This window comes from Corythoichthys intestinalis, chromosome 9 (assembly GCF_030265065.1).
Source record: "Corythoichthys intestinalis isolate RoL2023-P3 chromosome 9, ASM3026506v1, whole genome shotgun sequence".
Classification (NCBI taxonomy): domain Eukaryota; kingdom Metazoa; phylum Chordata; class Actinopteri; order Syngnathiformes; family Syngnathidae; genus Corythoichthys; species Corythoichthys intestinalis.
In genome coordinates this window covers 34,780,470-34,801,957 of record NC_080403.1, presented here as the reverse complement: position 1 = coordinate 34,801,957, position 21,488 = coordinate 34,780,470, and the positions used below count along the sequence as shown (strand labels likewise).

Genomic DNA, 21,488 nt, shown 5'->3' with positions numbered 1-21,488 from the left:
CACCTAATCCTGTCCCAGCTACAGGTGTGGGTGACAAATCTCATTTGCTGCAGAAAACAACTGCCCACTCATGCGTATCATCTTAAGTTGTAATAACATTGCTGCAACAACATGGTGGTTTCCAAGGATTTACAAGATTCACCTCACGAGACGCAAACTTAATAAGAAAAGCCCAGAAACACATTCATAAGGATTGATGCCCTGTCCTGGTTAGGACGCGAGTACTTAGTAATACACTGCATGGCTGCAGTTAATATTAGTGCTGAGACAGAAGCGGCTTTATATCCTTCTGGCAGCGCACTGTCTGCCATGCAAGCTGCATGATTATGAGAGGAAAAAAAGCACCACACATTTACTGTACCATAAATGAAACAGGGGTGGTAGGTGTTACGCTGTATTTGGCATCTGTTCAAAATTAAGCAGAGATAGAACCTTGTTCAAATTCAAGTGAGGGATTTTCAAAACATATTATACACTCTACACGATTAGCAGAGGAAGGCATTAATGATATAATTTTTTTTTTTTTTTTTTTTTTTTTAATGGCGTACTGCAAGCAACGCGTCACTTTTGCTCATTAATATTCATGACGTTAGCAATTGTTGCTAGGCGGGTCAACCTCCTGTTTGTCCCTAATAGTAAATGTGTGGAAATAGTGTACAAACGAGGAGTTTACTGAGCTAAACCTACCAATTCTGTCTTGAAATAATGTCCCTGTTGTCAAATTCACTCGTAAAGATGTGGAAGAACATACAAATGTTCAGTTAAAGAGATGGCTTGAGTGTCGAGGGCTGAAAAAGATGGTAAAAAGAGCTGACCTGATTCAGTGTTAGATTTTTATCGACACCTTTTTCTTGTGTGCATTGCCTTACGCCACTGACATTCACCTGTTTCAACAATCTATCCTTTAGCACCATATGTCCTGTCTTTCATATATACTGTATTGGCTCAAATATAAGACGGTGTTTTTTTGCATTGAAATAAGACTGAAAAAGAGGGGGTCGTCTTATATTCGCGGTCTAGACATTATACCCATTCATGACACTAGATGGCACCAGATATTATTGAAGCGATGTTCTGCCATGACAGATCTCAGCTACTCTCCCCATCCACGACGCTAGATGGCGCCAGATATCATTGAAGCGATGTTCTGTCATGACAGATCTCAGCTACTCTAAAGTCTAATCAGTTTGCATTATTTTATTGCAATGTTTTTCCTTATTCAGATTTGTTTCAAGACTACAATTACAGTTAGGGTTCACTTTGATGGTTAATGCAGTTATTGCAATTTTGTTGTTTTATCACAATAGATTGGTTTGTTTACATTTCAAAAAACCAGAAGCCATTCATTTACGAATGTGATCGCACTTTAGTTTACGTATTTAAATGTTCAGATATTAAGATTTGAATGAGGCAAAATACCATGCTTTTTCTCTCAAATATATTGTTATAATCATTTGTTTCGGATGTACTGTAATTATTTTCTGTATAAAAATTAATTTGGGTGTTCAAAAAGTCTTTTTTCAAACTTGAGTCTTGAAAAAGAGGGGGTCGTCTTATAATCAGGGTCGTCATATTCAGGCCAATATGGTATTATATCCTCTGGTTGTCTTACGCCTGACCGTTCATGTGGGCAATTTACATTGCTATTTTTGTGTAGCGATTGCAAATGCTACTAAGTGACAGCCAACGAACACTTTTAATTTTTTTATTAGTAACAAATCTTAATTCTATAAATTATTAACACTTCCCCCTTACTAAAATTGTTTTTTACAACAGAAAAAGTAACAGTGGCAGTCAGATACCATTTTAATTTTTTTTTACGTGATTCATTGTTATACAGAAGTAGTACGGCAAAACGCCACGCTAAAAAATAAGTAAAAACTTACCTCTTCGTCCTCTGTAGGACCATGGCCCCCAACAAAATGTTTACTGCATGTGAAATGTGAATGGCTTCACCTTGCTGGCGTTAAACTGGTCTTTTGGACGTCCGCGCAACTTAATCCATTCTTCACATTTTTTTCCTCAGAGTTTTTGGTTTCGGGAAACGTATGAAGAAAACATCCTTCATATGTCATAATGTCTAGAGTCGTTTCTACAAGTTCCATAGAAGCAGTGTTTGATTGGCATGTTCTCTTTTGAAATATTACAGGAGAAAACAAGCAGAAATAACATGGATTGTATACAAGGTTGTATCTATAACAACCCATTTCCGCGTTACGATGGCGACGTCATGGTCTAAAAATAGCATTCGTGCGGTACGCTATTAGCTGACATACTGACCTTTAATCAGCATAGATAGTTAGCTCTGATAGGTTCAGATGCACATGTTTTCAAAAAAGAAAAAATGAAGAAGCTTGTTGAATTAATGCAATAAAAAAAGGCAATGCAACAGAAAATTGATCAGATGTTTAAGAGGTAGGAAAGCGTTGAAGAGGCTTAATAATTTAAAGGGATTCTCAATCTTAAAGACAAGTAATTCTTAAAAGATAAACGTTAGAGTTACAATAATTTGATATTAAAACCCCTCTTAATGTTTTCGTTTTGAAAAAAAAATTGAAAAATGATTTTAACTTATAGGTCGCCATTCTTGATGTCGCAGTGCGGTGACGTCACATGGCCCGCTGCCGAACTTCGAGCGTGTCATTTTTTCCTCCGAGTTTTTGGTTTCGGGAAATGTATAAAGAAATCATCCTTCATATTTCGTAATGTCTAGAGGTGTTTCAACAAGTTCCATAGCAGCAGTGTTTGATCGGCATGTTCTCTTTTGAAGTCTTACCGGCGAAAACAAGCAGAAATAACATGGATTGTATGCAAGGGTGTATCTATAATAACCCATTTCCGCGTTACAAAGACGACGTCATGGTCTACAAATAGCAGTCGTGCAGTACGTTATTGATATTTGGTGTAGAGTTTTAGAAACATTCAGTGATCTCTTGTTAATTTGCATCGCTCGTCCATTTATTGTCATGGAATAGCAGGATCTTATCCGACCTAAAAGAAAGTAGTGCCCCTGGATACGAGCCACTTGCGTGGTACGTTATAGACAAAGGGCCACCATTCTTTTTGGAGCCTAGGGGGTCTTATTACTGTGAAGGACTAACCCTTTAATACTTCACCTGTAAAATATAACACTCACTCAAAATACCTTTAATTACCTGATATAATGATCATGATATGAAAACAATATATTTCACAGATTTTTAAAGATTCAATTTAAACGGAAAATAAATATTTTGTTCAAATCAGCAGTCCATTAAACAAGCATTTCTACCATTCATATCTCGAAGAGAAATCCATACAGAAAAGGAACATATCTCATAATGAACAACTGCACAATTGAAAGTATTTGACTCAGAATCAGCTCTTAATAATACCGCACATCCTATTCAGGCATTTCCGGAAATGGAATAAGCAGGTTTCTTAGAGAAAGTAATAATCCCTATTCACACTCCACACACTTAATAACAGGTAATTTTGTTGCAAAGCTTGGAAACTAGTGAAACTATACATCAAACCCCACGTGAAAGGGTAATGACAAAAAAAATAAATAAATAAACACTATTCATACGTATGTACACGTATACAGTTTCTGGTTGACTAAATGTTATTTTTACGTGTACTTTACTCAGCTTATAAATAACAGAAAATAGATGTTTTCCTTAGTTTGTTGAGAAATTGATATATTTGGTGAAATCCTTGAAAGATGGAGTTTGTAAGGGTCGGAAAGCTTGAAGGAGAGTAGATAGAGTGTGAGAGAGTGTGCAAGAGAGAGAAAGCTCCTTTGGGTCATTACGCTACAGACAGTCACATGCAGATGCCATCTCATTCTTCATTCTATCTCTCCTGGCCAACAGGCACAGAGCAGGAAGGTATGAGTGCATTGAGCCATGCTCAGTGAAGCTGACATGTGCTGCAGATACTGTAGCAAATGAAGACACATTGCAAAGCTGCTGGATACTAATTGTCGTCCCACATTTACCACAGTCTGTCACCATTGTGTCCAAGGACTGTGCAAGTGACTGGCACATGCAATACTAGCAGGTAAAATCACTACATAGTGTATTCGTACAGGTACTTGGCAGTGTCCATTTTACGTGTAGCGGGGTCGTTTTTAAAGCCGTGATGATGCCAATGTTTCGAAGACAATATGTGCCTGCCTCAGCACAGCAGGTGCACATCTCCATCCAGTCAGATCAGACAAGACAAACAGAACTAAGCCAATGCTGACAGAGCACCCCGGGTGGAGAATTTAGACAGACTTTCAATCACTCATTGGGCAAGTGGAGATGTATGCAGGAGAGAGAATTTGTGTTTCCATAATTCCAAACCCAATAATCAATTTTTGTCTCACCAGGGTGTGATGGAAGGATTCGCATGGACCAAAGTCACCTTGGCAACAAATTGATTAAATGCTGCTAAATTTGAATATAATGAAAAGACATGTCTGCACAAAGTGTACATAAGTGGAGACATCATTTCATCTAAGAGACCTATCACGGTCTGACTACTTGCCTAGAAATTCACTGACTGGCAGCTTTCCATAACTGTCACTACAAACATGTTGTTGTTTTTTTTAATTAGGTAATTCTCAGGTGAACAAAAAGAGATAGCAAATAAAGGAAAAAACACATGAAAAGATTTACAGGGATGAGAGAGATAGTCAACACAACCTAATTTGACTGCCAGGGAGTAAATGAAAAGAAAGTGAGTCGACCAGAAACAAAACACTCACGAGGCCCATTTTTCCCTCTAGAGTGGATTTAAATGATGCCATTGCGTAGCACTGCTGCATCACAATTACCTGGTAGAACGTTCCCTTACTCCATTAACATAAGCTCGCTATTTTACTTTAAAAGTGAGAGTTCTGAACGGCTTGAGGGACACGGGGGTGAGAGAAAACCTGCATATGTTATTGTATAAATAAAGATGGTAATGATCTATGACACTGTATGAAAATTAAATGAGGTGAAAGGAGGTGGTGTAGTAGTAACATTGTGTGGGAAAGCACAAACAGAATTTAAAATAGAGAGTTAACTCTTTATGCAGGTTAGCATCATTTCTAATAAATGAAAAACTGGGAAATAAGAGAGCTGTCACTGATGCTAATATTCCAAGTGATGCTGTTGTGAGTTGCTTCGAAGATTAAAACTAAATAAAGCCTCATTTATACTGCATTAATGTTGTTATTCCTTACTCATCATCGACACCTGTCATGTTTTTCTTTAATGTATATTGAAACGATGAAATGTCATTTGGTCTTGTTTCCCAATTTAGACCTATTGATGGAGCTTATCTCGTTGATAATGCCCAATGATGTGAAAAGTGGAGAAATGGAACACGAGCTTAGAAAAGTGCCAATTCAACCTCTACTCCTCCTGCCGTCTTTCTGGCCATAAAATGCAGTGTAATGGGATTCCTGAGCTTTTCCAGTGACTGCTTCCACTATCACACAGACATTTAAGTGCACTAATCCATGACAAATTGTCTCATCTGATCCATGACAAATCGTCTGAGGGGCTGATAGCAGAGAGGAGAAGGAGGGAGGTTGTAGGGTGGGGAGGCCGAGAGAGAACGCTGTTTGGCACCTGAATGATCCGGTAGTTATTGCCTAGTTTTGCCTTGAAAGGCTGCTTTCATTACCGTGTACGCATTCGTGTGTCTTTGAGTGAAAAGTGAGAGATCACATGGTGCTGATTAGCTCTCTACCGATTTGCAGTTTGCCAAGCAAGTATACTCTCATGTGGAGACATTATAGGACTGTAAAAGACACATAGGTATACAGGTATCTGAAAAAAAAAATGCAAGTGTAGCTGCACCTTTGAAGAAGCAACCTTTGAAAGTTCAAGATGCAAGGTCTGCGACTGTTCAAAACAATGGTATGGTTATAATATTGTGTTAACAATGATTATATTTCTCAGATTTGATGAGCTATTATCAGTTAGGTCTGAATTTCACTCTCCTCGTGTGGTTGAATAGGGCAATAAAAATATTCAAAACAATTGCATGGTAAAACGCAGAGCCAATAAAAAGCATTCTCATACCTCTCCAGTTTGAGAATGTCAACCAAAACCAAACACTATTATTATCTCCTGTTTGAAGAGCATTCATAAAACAAAGTAATGAGACCGGTGAATATCCTTTTAGATAGCCATTAATTCAAGTGCCACATCCAGCTTAGCTGAGTTGAATGACTCTCGACTCACTAAGTGACTCTCCAAAACACTAGAAACTTGACATTGCAATTGACAACAGTCAAATGGCACCTCAAGAAAAATTATCATGCTTAGTTATTTTGAACCAAATGTGTGTCAACATCCAGTTGGGTGTTATGATTCATTATTTGGTAGAATATTCAGAGGTGATTGTGCTTAATTTGAATTTTGGCGTGAAAACCAAACACAATAGACTAATACATACATAAACATAATAAAAGACTATGAAATGTGTTTGAGAGTGGTTTTCTTAACATCCTCTTTCCTGTTTTCATGAACTTATGGAAATAAATTCTATGTATCTTTCAGAAGAAAAACAATTACAATCAGTGTTGTTAATTTTACTTTAAAAAAGTAATTAATTAGTTACAAATTACTTGTCCCAAAAAGTAATTGCATTAGTAACTCAGTTACCTGAATTTAAGAGTAATTAGTTACTTGGCAAAGTAACTAGTGATAATTTTCATGTTTTTTTTTTTTTTTTTCCTCAAAAAAAAAAAAAAAAAAAAAAAAAAGGTCACACAATGTGAAGTTTAATGGGTTTTTGGGACAATTGACCCTAGCCCAATTCTTTACCCTCCACTTAACTAGACACAAGGGTATTGCGATAACTAGATAGTAACCTTTGTTATGTGTGGAAGTCATTTAAAGTTGTGAATCAACCGTTAAAGTTGTTAAAATTGCTCCCACTATTGCATTAGTTCCCTTCTGTCTACTTTCAACATGTGTAAGTTTTAAAACTGTTTCATCATTTAAAGATAGATTTAAGTCAAGATTTTGCCGATTTAGGGCCATTTTAGATTTAATTAAAAAAAAAAAAAAAAAAAAAAAGTAGCTTCGTCAGGAAGGATCTCTACAACAGAGCCTTCCTGAGAGGTCTACTGCTTTAAGATGGCGGCTGTTTACTAACGCATGTAGTCCTTAAAACGTGTTGCCAATGCAGCCGTGTCTATCATTTGCATCTAGTTCTATAATATGTGATATGTTCCGTATCATGTGGGCGTAGTTTGTAGGCTACAGTCAGGTATTATTGGAGCCACATAGCATCGCGTTTGCAACGGCGTCTTCCCCACTCCTGCTCTGCTCTCTCGTTTCCGTGAGTCCGTCTCTCTGACTTTTTTTATTCAGCCAACTTAGTAACGCATAGTAAAGCACGCCTTTCCCGCCTCAGTAACGGTAACGGCATTGCCAAGATGAGAAAAGTAATTAATTAGATTACTCACTACTGAAAAAAATAACGCCGTTAGTAACGCCGTTATATTGTAACGCCGTTATTAACAACACTGATTACAATTAATTGACTCACATATATTGGATTAAGTGAAAGGTGGCAGTGAATAATTTGTAACAATAAGATATAAATTAAAACAAATCCCAAGCTTATCATTGACAGTAAGTGTAGAACAGACAGATCTGATAGTCTGCTCACCAACAGAACCGTAAGTTTTTGAGTGCAAGGCACATCTATACTTATCTACAGAGGTGAGTACAGTACCCAAACATGTTACTCAAGTAAGATTAGCGTTACTTCAAAATAATATTACTCAAGTAAAATTAGTCATCCAAAAATATGTATTCAAGTACAAGTAAAAAAAAAAAAAAAAATACTCAAGTAACATGAGTAACATTGTATGTAACTGCTTACATTTTTGTTAGATTTTTTTTTTTTTTTTAACAATGGTATTTTTTTCTCGGCACAAAAAAATATATCTATATGAACTGTTGTATTAATGGTACTGAACAGTAACCTATTAAAAACACATTAAACAAAACACTTTTTTTTTTTTAAATCATTGAATTCCGGCGAGAGGGGAAAAAATGACAAAAATGAAGCATTATTTGTCCAAAGAGCATGAGTGTCCTCTCGTGGAGAAAATAATTCCTAGTTTTAATAGTTCATAGTTCATAGTTTCATAGTTACTATTATGAAATTAAAGGGATCATATCTCAGGTTTTCATGGTCAATCGGAGCCAAATAAAAACTGGGAGATGTCAAATGCTTTATTTTTATATAGTGCTTTGCTTTAATGACGCCACATGATTGAACAGGCTGCCGTGATCATAGAACGGCAACCTTGCATCCTATTAGTATAATGGAGTCATGTGGTTATTGTTGCAATGTCGCATTAGTGAAATTGGTAGAGCTATTCTTGTCATCGCTGGCAAAAAAAAATAATACATCTAATATGTAGAATAAAGAGGAAAAATGTAACAACCCTTGTGTAGCCCAAATTGCGGAGTAAGAGTAACGTTTTTTTTCTTCAAAAATCTACTGATGTAAAAGTTCTACTGATGTAAAAGTATAAAGTATAAGTAAGTAAAATTACTCTTAGAAGTACATTTTTCTTAAAAAAGTTACTCAAGTAAATGTAACGGAGTACATGTAACGCGTAATTGCCCACCTCTGCTTTTATATATATATATTTATATATATATATGGACCTAAGGACTGCAAAACAGCTGGGTGGATTTTGAAGAAATTTTACACAGCTCCACTTATCTTTCTGGGAGATTTCTTAGATGTTTGATCTCTGTAGGCCTCCATTTAGTGCAGAAAATTAATTCGAAACTCGAAAAATTAGTATGGAAAATCACTGAATGTGGACGCTGGACTTTTTGTGTTTTTTAAATGTACAATTTTCCGATATATTACTAAGGGATTAATTTCGGCTGGATATTCATACTGTACACAATGATGGAAAAGCAATTGCGCATTAACTTCTTTAAGGTGTCTTTTTACTATTACTATTAGGGTTGGGCATCGTTTGAAATTGAACGATTCCGGTTCCGATTCCATGTTTCGATTCTGGTTCTGAACGACTCTTATTCCGATTCTTTTAAGAGGCAGGGTAAAAAAAAAAAAAAAATTCACACAAAAAAAAAAGAGGCAGGGTAAAAGAAATTAAAGTTTAAAAATGTATTACTGTATTGGTCCGACTATAAGACGGTGTTTTTTTTTAATTGAAATAACACTGAAAAAGAGGGGGTCGTCTAATATTTGCGGTCTAGACATTATACCCATTCACGACGCTAGATGGCGCCAGATATTGAAGCAATGTTGTTATGACAGATCTCAGCTACTCTCCCCATTTACGACGTTAGATGGCGCCACATATCATTGAAACGATGTTCTGTCATGACAGATCTCAGTTACTCTCATGTTTAACCAGTTTGCATTATTTTATTGCAATGTTTTTCCTTATTCAGATTTGTTTCAAGACTACAGTTACAGTTAGACTTCACTATGATGATTAATGCAGTTATTGCAATTTTGTTGTTTTATCACAATAGATTGGTTTATTTACATTTCAAAAACCAGAAGCCATTCATTTACAAAGGATTGAACTTTAGTTTACATATTTAAATGTTCAGATATTAAGATTTGAATGAGGCTAAATAACATGCGTTTTCTCTCAAATATATTGTTATAATCATTTGTTTCGGATGTATTGTAATTATGTTCTGTATAAAAATTAACTTGGTGTTCAAAAAGTCTTTTTTCAAACTTGAGTCTTGAAAAAGAGGGGGTCGTCTTATAATCAGGGCCGTCTTATATTCGGGCCAATACGGTAGTTTATATTAATGGCTTAACTTCTGGGTGATTTTTTTTTTTTAATTATATGAGTTTAAAATTAATTATTATTTATTATTATTATTTTAATATTTATTATTTTTATTATTGTTTATTATTTGAACAATTAATATGAAATTTATGAATTATATGAACTTCTCAAAGGGCTATTTTTAACTTGTATATAAATATCAGTCTTTGAACTTGAATGCGATGAAGTTTATTTCCACAGGAATGCACTTTTACAAAGATGTTTCTTTTTCAAAGCTCATGGAGAAAACAATACACATTCTTTTGCCATACATGTACCGTGGCTCAGAGCTGCAATGAAGCATTAGTATAAATTCTTCTTTTGATTATAATTTGAAGATCTTACAATACTGTTGATTTTAACGGAGGTGTCTACTGCTTTAAGATGTCGGCTGTTTACTAACGCCAGTGAGTCTGTCATTTTGCATCTAGTCCTCTACACATGTGCTAACGCCAGTGACTGTCATTTCACATCTAGTTCTATATACACGTGATATCGAATAAATGATGTTACGAGGTAAAACCCTAACCACACACAAGATAAATAATCCACCCAGGACAATGAACAATAGAGTACCAAACTGGGGAAAAAGATAATGGCTTATGGTCCGAAAATATCAGTCCTGTTATTTGATATGTATCTAACCTGGCTAATAGAGAAATAAAATGAATAGTGAACATTATAAATGGCATACAAATGTAGTCACACTTAATTTAGAATTTAATTTAGAACTTGTGAGTTCTTTAAAATGCTAAATCTGTAAGGCTACATGTTTATGCCGAGTGCTGATAAGTGTTTAACGAGAAAGCAATAACAGTGGGTGGCAGTGGAAGGAGAGAAGAGGTGTCACTTGAGTCCCCCATCTCTAAGAAAATAGATGGTAATACATACTTTACCTCATCATAGTAGTACATATTCCAGTAATGACAGCAGTTAATTCTGTCAAAGACAAAAGCGCTTTAAATGACCCCAAAATGTCTTTTTCTATAAATGCATCTGGTTTCCTTTCAGCATTATATATTATATACAGTAGTGGAATATTTAGGATGTTATATCATGTGTGTCGTCTGTGCCCAAGCTACCATTGTCAGTTAAATCATTTCATTTTCACCAATACCATAAAAATATGACGACCACAGCATCTATTCACATGGAAGAATTTAATTTAATTTTGTTTAGCCATAAATTTTTCACACTAATTAGTCCCCACACTATAATGAGGATGGAAATTAAGCTGATTTAATGGCTTAACAAAACCTCAAACAGCTTATGCGGGAATATGTTCTTGTGGGTAGTGTCTATGAATGAATTTCAGATATGCTACAACACCTCCACAGGAGAAGCTGCTAGATAAGACAATGTCATAAAAAAATCCATGTAGATGTGTGTGTTTCTTTTGCTAACTCACAGCAATTGTAATGATGAGACTGCGTCAACTATGGAAATGAGCTCGAAGATTTCTCTGCATTTCAAAACATGATCACAAAATGCAAGGGAATCAGTTCACATCCACCCTCATTTGCCAAAACACAGCTCCTTAAATAAAGCTCAAGGCTTCACATGATTCATCTTGTTCCATCTGCCAAAAAATGCACAAAAAAAGGCAACCAAAAATAAAACCCTAAAATAAAATGTGCAATAAATACAAACAGCCTTAGTTCAGCTTTACAGTGTTTGGACAGGTCATGAGAAGTTTTCAAATCACAAACTTTGGAGATTATGTGCTAATCATGTTTTAAGAAAATCAATTAATTAACTGTTATCATTATTATTATTATTAGCGGTGTCCTCGATTCAATCATGTGATCGGAAATCAGGACAATTGGGCCATTCTTCAGAGGATCGGAATCGTGTGAAAAGGATCGGGTTTTTGAATTTGGTCCCAATCCCATTGAAAAAATAAGAAATTTTTGCAATTAGCACACATCCAACAGCAGCTAACTTTACTGTTTGCCTTGACTGACGCTGGGCTGCTATAGGTGTGCAAACACCCCAGTAATGGCGGCCAACCACTAGATGGCGTCGTACACAAATCTCTACTCGGTATACTCAACAGGCATATTGATGTGTCAAGAGGCACAGGTCAGATTGCGATCGTTAAGAAATTATTGGTTATTTCTCTGCAGCCCGGTAGCAAATGCACCACGGACCAGTACCGGTCGCCGGCCCGGTGGTTGGGGATCACTGCAGTAAACAGTACAGTACTGTAACATGTTTGGAACTTTTGCTTTTTTTCAATATCGGATCGGGAGTCTGTATTGGCAGATTCTTAAAATCAGGGGACTCTGACTAGGGTGCAAAAATATGTGATTGGGACATTATTATATTTTCATATACTGTACATAAATATATTATATAATGTTATTCTCTTTATAGCTATGTTGCCAAAAAAAAGCACTCACAAAAGCCCTGACACAGATAATAAGTTTAATAATTTCCTGCTCACTGAAAGTAATTTCTAGCACGACTACTTAGGCAAAATGTCAATATTTAACAACTTCAGGATGAACTCGGGTTGTGTTCTGAAATTTATGACCTAAGGGTTCCCACGAAAAATGTGTTTTTTGACCGCTTACATTGTCACTCATTAAACACTCCGGTCTACAATTATCTTTAATTATACGTTCACAGCTTATGCTATAAACCATAAATTCATTAGCTGCTGACAGTCAAAACGGATGTCATTTCAGCTCTTTGTCCCTTCTTCCCTGTCAACAACAGGTGTGTTGTGTGAAAACAAACGGCCTGAAAATGTATATCGAAATGAATACACGCCAAGCAAAAAAATGGTTAACAAAACATTCACGCCATGCTGCTTCAAAAGAGTTACGGGCCAGTTTTACAGCTGCACCCGGACCAGGAATAACGCTCGTCTATTAGATCTGAGGCTCTCGTAAACTGAACTGTCAGATTCATAATAAAATAAAACGCCAGCTAAAAATGCCGTTATCTTCAGACTGCCCCTCTGGGTATTGATGCACAGTGGATATGCCGTTTGTATGCATTCTTTATCTTAACAATGAGAATAGCTCCTTTTTTCACGACATAATGACGCTGAGTGAAGGATGTGAAGAAATGAAAACTGCAATTAATTTTTGCAGCACTGACATATGTACAATACGATTTAGTCACAATTACAGGTTTGATAGAATTTAATTATATGTGATGTCGAACATGGCTTGGGTTTCCAGTGTTTCTTGGCAGTTAGCACTTGAACACGTTGCTCTAGCTGGAGTATAAAGTGTCAGCCTGGCTTGTGTGTGTCATGTCACATTCAACTCATCTGTCAATGAAGTGGATTATTTCTTGAGAGAGCGGAATTGGCTGCACAGAATCAGGCCGCCATCAATCTTCGAGCGGGCAAGCAGGACGTGAGGGAGGTTAGAGGCTCGCCAGAAAGAGAGCCGCGCTGCTTCCTGAACAGGTGACAAAGCAGTCAGGCGGCTGGTTACTCAATCTCTGCCTCAGTGCACCCATTTGTCATGGAAACATTTGGGATTGCAAAAAATAAAAGATTGAACTCATTTTTGGGGTATGCAATGTCAGCATGTTTTTTGCATAGGATGGATAGGGTGATTTCTCAAACATTATTCAACAGGACAAGACAACATTTACTCTCAGCTCAACATGACCTTGACAACACTCCCTCAGATAATCACGCAGACATTCTCTTCGATCATTGTGTGTTTATTTGTTCATGGGGGATTTTAAAATTAAACTTGCTTGACCGTGACATTTTTATGACAATTAAGTGAAATATTTGGTGTGAGGCAGTGGGCGGAACAAATGTGAACTGGGCCCGGTAGTGCGGGGGGGTGGGGGGTATTAGCGGGCCCCTCCAGACAACCGGCCAAGCAGCTGGCATTTTAACACTTAGGCTACGTCTACACGAATAATGGCTTTAAACCTATATTTAGTTAGACTATATGGCATGTTGCTACACTAATGTACCTCTTCTCCGGACATTTTATTACACAGGCTAGGGGGTGCGTAATTTCATAAAGTTGCCTAGTATAGCCAGGCTATCCGTATAATATTCAGATACAAAGGAAGTGACGTCATGGACCGCGACATCGCCATTACACATTAGGCATAGTAAACAATGGGCGCAAATTGTCAGGGATTCGCGGGCAGACAGGGTGTGTGTGGACCCAATTGCAGGGAAACAAAAAAGGCAAGGCAGGTGGCGGTGCAAAAATGATTTAATTAAAGCCAACTAAAAACAAAGTACAAAACAAAAGCTCTGGTAATCAAAAGACAGCACTGAGGAACACAAAACTATCACCAACAAAAGACTGCTTTTCAAAAACTTACACGGAACACGAGGGCTTGGACAGGTCTTGACTTTGGTAGAGACATAGACATAGACAATGACGCAACAAGGAGTGACAAGAAACTGGGTCATTATATACGCAGACAAGGGGTAACGAGACGAGGAACAGCTGGGTGACACAGGTGGATGCAGATTGCAGGATACACTGGGAAAACACACACAGGTGAGAGCAATGGGTAATCACAGGGACAAGTCACACTAGGAGAAACCAAACACAAAACCTAACACAAATGGTAAATGGTAAAGACATGGCTTTCCTGCTCCTCTTTTTATACCTGAAAAATATTGTAAATTTTAGGCTTGAATAAGACATCAAACTACGCCGAAAAATGATAAGTTTCCGGTTCAGAGGTGACCCGCACGGACGATGACGTTACACACAAGACTGCATCTTCTTGTGCAGGCGTAATCTGCGCAAATGCAGGCGTCCCTTGCAGGAGCGTGGCGTTTGTAAACGCACCTTAAACATAGTGCGGACAGGTATAAAATGTGGTTTACAAGGCAAAAAAATTATCCGTCCTAGTATAGACAAAGCCTTAAACACTATATTACGGTTCCGCATATCATCTAACCTTTCTGTTTGATCCTCCCCTCACCCAACCACGCCTTTTTTTACGCCCGTATACAGGGCCCCTCAAAGGCCCAGGCCCCGGTGCGGGTGTGGTCACACCTTCAGCACCCCTTGCTCTTGGTGTCAGGCACATTTGCAGTGATGCATTTAGCCTAGTACTGCTGAAATAGTGGGGCGTGCCCCACTATGGTGGCACGGAGTGATGCCGGGGGGGAGAGTGGTGGGGGCATGTGATCTCGGGGAACATACTTTTTTGCCGAACAAGAATAAAGTATAATTGCACATCCACTCATTGGGTAGCAGAAGCGCTCTCATTTTCAGAGAATGCAGGGTATTTTTGAACCAAACAAGAGCACACAGCAAAGAAAGCAGTTGGCCTTTGGTTTTGACTTTTAATACAGTGGGAGACAAGAAAAGACCAGTCTGTTTACTGTGTCTAAAAATGTGAATGAAGCTAAATCAACGAAGACATCACTTAAAGACAGTAGACCCTAATTACATTGATAAGCTGCTTAATTTAATTTAATTTTTTTATTGCCAACTATCGTCTAGCTTTGTCAGTGTTGTATTAGTAAACCAGCGAGCACTGCTAGAATCATATAAGGTGGCATACCAAGTTGCTCAGGGCAAAATAACTGTTTGGCATATTTTCCTCATGAGTTAATGTTGCAAATTAATATGAATTTATTATTATTTATTGATTTTATAAAATTTTATTTTTCAGTATCAAAGGGTCAAAATATGTACCTTGAGTGGATTTTTACAGTTTAGATGTGACTTTTCCATTACAAACAAAACAATGTTAATAAAGTTATACTTTATTGCAAGTTGATCTATATTACTTTTATTGTCTCTTCAATATTAAAAAGGACACAATTTTATACAGAGGTGTACTTATAATAATAATTTTATAGACAAATTATACTATTTACAGTGGCGGCAGAGAGTTTGGGGGGGGGGGGGGCGCGAAACATTTCTGTCTTCCTGGGGGGGTTGTAACAGAAAATAATTGAGAAGCACTGATTTAGCCTAGCAATAACTTTAGAAGCGAGGTTTCCATATTCTTTAATCCAAATCCCAACAGCAGAGCAAAAAAATATGTGCATCAATACTTTTGTAAATCTGTACTGTAAGTGTCAGACCACAGTAGGTGGGTGCACTAAGTCAGTGTGAGGGTAGGGGTGCATGCAAGAACGCATGCACTCAGCTTTCAGCATTACAAATGAGAACTGGGTAAACAGAGAGGTCAACCCCTTTTATGATCTCTCTCCCTCAGGAAAATGTATACTTTGTTATTATAACACATTTATTTTATTCTATTTTCTTTAGCTTGTAAATAAATTCAAGTGAAGAAATATTGGTCATTTTTGCACGTTCTGGTTAATTCAACAAGATGTTTTTTAAATGAATTACCAAATGTACATTACTGCAATGCCTTTTTTAACTTTGTAATGATACATTCCAAGAAACAGTTTACACACTAATAATTATGTAATTTTTAGAACATTTATAGAGAAATGTCACTCATTCAAAACTCAGCATTCTGTTCTGAAAGCAAAGAAATAATATTTCATGCTGTACAAATCTTTAAGATACCATATACAGTATATACAATACTTTACACTTTTAATCTTTCAGGCCCTGCTCGATCAAAATTTCTTTGCGGTGTTTGGACTGGCATTCATGTGTCTGACTATCAGACCCATGCCGCCCATAAGGCAATTTAAGCAACCGCCTAAGGGCGCACCAGCGTCCAAAAAGGCGTCAAGAAAAATATTCAAATAATATTTGATGAAAGCAGTATTCAAAAAATTGTACAAAACAATAAAACAAAAGAACAACAAAACCGTTCATAATAAGTCTTTAAATAATAATGAAATCATTTTTCTAGTGTGCCTTCTGCCCGTTTCACTTTTTCCTGTGATGCGATAATTTCACCACGGACCCTAGTCTCACCACCCAGCATACCACCTGAAGGTGCTATTTTTAGCCTCCGCAATTGAGCGACGTTACGGTGACAAGTCAACTTCATGAAAAGACAAAAGCCCTTCGGGTCAGAAGAAAGAGAAAGAAGACAGCAAAGGCGTGAAGAAAAACAGAGGTTTTTTCAACAGCATAAGCACGTAGACTTAGCGCTAGTGCAAGCTAGCGGTTGTTTACATAGAGCTTATATGACTTTGTGCTAAAGCAAAATTATACTGTATCATTAGCCAGGCTGTTGTTTTAGAATTATTTTCAGTATTCAGCCAGCTGTGGATTAGTTTCAATTAAATTTACTCCCCCTCCAATTTTAGAGAAATTTGGACAAAGTGTATGGGAGACTAAAATTGTCTTGCTTATTTTCATGTGATGTGAACCACTTTTACCTTGTGTTAAATTGTGCTTTTTAAATAAATTTGCCTTGCCTAAAACTGCCAAGGTTAATCAAATAAATACACCATTAAATATGGAATTAATAATTTCAAAGTTCTGTGGTATTGGAGACTAAAAGTGCCACGGATTCAAATGCAAACATTTGTTATTAAATGTGTCATTAGTTCATTAAAATGGCGATCACATTAATGTAAAAATATATTCAATTTATTTTTTTTTTGCTATCATATATTATTTAATTCATTATTATTGGATAGTCCTGTGTAGTTGCCGTGCTTCAAGAATTTATTTTACTACGCCCATCAAAGATAGTGGTCGGCTCCAATAGACAGGTACAGTAGGCTGCAAGAATTTAGGCGCTATTATGGGTATGTCATGCTGGTTTCACAATCAACAACTATTTGACTAATATAATGTAACATTCCACTTTCTTCTCTTTGTAGAGGCTCTTCTGAAATATTTCTTTCTACCTCTGTACATCCTGGGCCATCTTTTACAGCGAACTTATCCACATCAGCACCAAGTCCAAGCCCACCAAGTCCAGGAAAGAAGTGCACCTTCCATAACAACTGTCATATGAAAGTGCAATAGATGCTTTTGCATCAGTGAAGACAAGGTGAGTAAGGTTATAAGTCAAAGTGAAAAAAAAAAAAAAGTTGCATTTTAAAGTGTTCTGTGTGTCTTTACATAGGTTTGTGTGGGTGGGTGTTAATCATATTGTAATAACAATTGTAATTTATTTAATGCATTTGTTTTTGAAGTGTTTTTATTGGTGCTTTTGAATAGTTATTACAGCATTTTTCTTTTAATTTCTGCACTTGTTCGTTGTCGTTTTTTATATAATAAATTACAAAGAGATAACGTGCTTTTTCAGTGTGAGTGTTTAAATATATGTGTTGAAAATAGGGGGGAGGGCGCCAATAAATACTGTATGTTGCCTAGGGCACCAAATTGGTCAGGAACGGCCCTGGTGGCTATGTATTCTATTTTCTGTCTTGGCATAGCGATATTGTTTTGATTTACACTTGGTGGACCCCACTTTAATGAACTAGACTTCTGCTCAAATTGTAATACTAGCACGGTAGTACCAGTCACAAAACATTATTTTGTGGCTACATGTAGCAATAGCTTAGCACAGGTTTAGTCCTTGTGCAAACCAATCAAAGACCACTGCGTGAAGACTGCGTGTTAGCCACTCACTTACAAAATATGAATGAAACATGGAATAATTTTCTGGTTCATTAAGACACATGGTTTAGTTTGAGAAGTGCTGAGATGGCGAGCATGGGCATTTTTCTATATGTGAGGAAGTTCTTCCTCTCATTTGGGTTATGACTCTCAAAAGGCAGCTGAACGAATTGGGCCTTTTATTATAGCATCTCTGGTCTAAAAACACATTTCTCAGAGTGGAGAATGAATTCATGTTGTCATGGAGGCGCCAAGTGTGTGCATTCAGCACTTTGACGGGAAGTGACATGACCATTCGCAATTTATCAACACTGCTTTTCACATTTATTTCATCTTAATCAAGAGATTATATCAGTGTATCTAATTAAATTTCCAGTGAGCGAATACCTCAATAGTGCGGTGTTAGAACAGATATAAATTATTAAACTGTAGAACATATGTCAAAGTATTAGGGCTGCAGCGATTGATTATTTTAGTAGTCGATTAATCGTTGAACTAGTTAGTCCGAAATCGAGTAATCGGATAAGGAACATGAAAAATTAAAATACCTGAGCTGAGCCTCAAACGGTATTAAATAAATAAATAAGGATCTATGTACAACTAAAGAACAATTGGCTAACTTACATAGCAAAGGTCCACTAGCTTAAATGCTATAAAACTAACGTTTTTTTTTTTTTTTTTTTTTTTTTTTTTTGATACAATGCTCTTAACAAATGGTTCAAACACATATTGCCACCAAAAAAATGGGTAAATATACCTATAAACTAAATTACGAATGCATTAAAAAAAAAAAAATTAGCTCAAGCAAAAATTTGGTTTAAGTTGGTCTTAACATGAAGCAGCTGGATTCAGCCATGTGAAATAAGGCAGACTAGAGGGCAGTGTATTCACCCAAATCAATAAAACTAAATGCAAAAACTTTAAAAATAAATCATTACAACGCCACTATAATTAAACAAATATTCGAAGCAGCAAAATTAAATTCGATTTTTTTTTTTTCTAATCGAATACTCCAGTTAATCAATTAATTGTTGCAGCACTACAAATGATATAGTGTTTTACAAGAAGGCATCTGCATTTGTCAAATCGATTTATTGCCCGAGTGAAACTGAATCAATTCTAATTCAAATATTCTCCGATTTCAATTTTTGAAAAAAAAAAAAAAAAAAACTAATTAGGTAATTACATGAATGCTATATTTCTGCACAGAAAAAAAAAAAATGGCAATGAGCACAGTATCCTGGTGCTATTATTTGGTATGAACTCCTACAGTTTAAGTCAATCTCATGACACATACACCAAATTTGATCTTTAAAAAGATCACAATATGTCCTGAACAAAGCTCTGATATCCTCGGGTGATCCATGAAAATGTCAAACCGCAAAGTTGGCAGTAGGAAATTTCTGCATTAATGTGCACAAAGTGTGTGGTAGCCTACTTGTCTTCACATTTTGATGCAGTTAGTGAGCCTGACAAGAAAACTTCCAGAGTGCTCTGACACGAAACCATCCTGGACGACTCTCCTGGATCCATGCTGAGGTTAGGAAGGCAGACTATTTTTTTCCCTGCTGTTTTCCTCTGGGACCACTGCATTATTCAAAAGACACTTACTGAGGCTTGGACGTAGTTGTACATTTTAGGCAAAAAATCCGATTTGCCACAAGTAAAATAAAAAAGGAAAGGAACTACTGGCAAAGAAAGCTCTCCTTTAAAATTCATTCACATCTCTCTGTCGCTCATCCGTCAACCCCTTGTTGCAATTAATACTTGGAGAGCCTCATATCATATTTTGGATTTTCATGTGTCAGCTATTCCATACTAGAACTACTGTAAAACAGTTCTCTGACATGCTGCCTAAAGTCACTAGCATTCTAAAACAGGCTTGCATTTGGCTTTGTTCCTTTTTTTTTCTGTGCATCAAATGCAATGCATAGCACAGGGAGAACTAAGAAGAAGATAGCGTCTGTTTAACAGCCGCTCGGCTTCTGGAGAGAATCCCCGCTAATGTCTGACGGTTCAGCAAGGGATGGAACACTCATTGTTAGAGGCTTAAAGAAAGCCTTTTTGCTTTCGACTAAAAAAGCTCCCCTTACCCGTTACACTCCCTTTTACACCATTACCAATGGTAGTAAGCTTTTTCATAATCAGAGAATTAAATCTGCCTAGGCTGCTTCCTTTCTCAGTTGCCCCTGCAGTGCAGAAGGCGTCTGGCTTAATTGCCAAAGGTTTTCATTACAAAAGAGGGAAACATAATTGTCATTTCCATCCAAGGCACAGAGATCAAAGCTCCCTTGGCTACCCGCACATTAATGGGGGGTTTTGCCTCTAGCTTGTTGTAGTCATTTGCCAACGAGACACAGGGTGCAATTGTCACCAATTTCTCACCCCTAATCACGTGCTTGCCAACTAACCAGCAGTGTTGGAAGAAGTGTATAAGGAAACGTAATGGTGTCAAAGTGGGTATCTTTTCGTACATACATCTGAAGCAAATTAAAGGCACAATTAGTCATCAGTCCTCGTTGCTTTTTGTGTATAGCTGCAAGCATGGTGAATCATCATGTTACAGTACACTAGTGTGGCAAATCATCCTGACATATTGCAGCAGTCGCTTTTACACAAGCAAAGCTGAGAAGTCTGGCCGAGTGGAAGAAGTCACACTTCACATCCCAACACTGCGCTGCAACCGTTACACCAAACAAAGCTGTACACTTACCCAGGGTGAGAATGTCAGTGCGACCAGGCCGGGCCACATGGTGTTGCTGGATGGTCTGGTAGAGTGTAGCCTGGCACAGCAACAGCAAACTGAGGCTGACCCACATGGCCAGAAAACAGGACATTCTAGGGGACAGCATATTCTTACAATTTGTCTAAATTGACAACACGTACACTTTACATCAAGAAAACAAAGGCAATCCTATTGTATCTGTCTTTGAGTGAGGGCCTATTTAGGGTTGTCATTTGCCCTTCATTACTAATGAAGACGCTAATGTAACTGTCACAATGTGTCACACACAAGCAAATGTAGTTTTATGCAACAGAACTGTGATATCTTGGCTATAATGCAGATGTACTTAAAGCTGGTTTCTCACGCTATGTGTTATCAAACTAGATTTGCCTGTCCATCATTAGATAATCGGTGCATTCAATTAATGTAATTCAATTATGACTACAGACAATCCCAGGTGACACTGTAACCGACAAGGCATGAT

The 21,488-nt window shown here is 37.1% G+C and overlaps 1 protein-coding gene across 2 annotated transcripts in view; it reads right to left on the bottom strand.

Annotated features, from left to right (window-relative positions):
• LOC130921233 (chemokine-like protein TAFA-1) overlaps positions 1-21,488 on the bottom strand; it is a 265,602-nt gene that overhangs the window by 239,414 nt on the left and 4,700 nt on the right. For both annotated transcript variants that reach the window (XR_009064312.1, XM_057844877.1), the window contains exon 2: positions 20,993-21,117. Coding sequence is in view for 1 of the 2 variants with exons in the window: in XM_057844877.1 (XP_057700860.1) it covers positions 20,993-21,116 (124 nt within the window). In the remaining variant the exon portion in view is untranslated. The remainder of the gene's footprint in view (positions 1-20,992; positions 21,118-21,488) is intronic.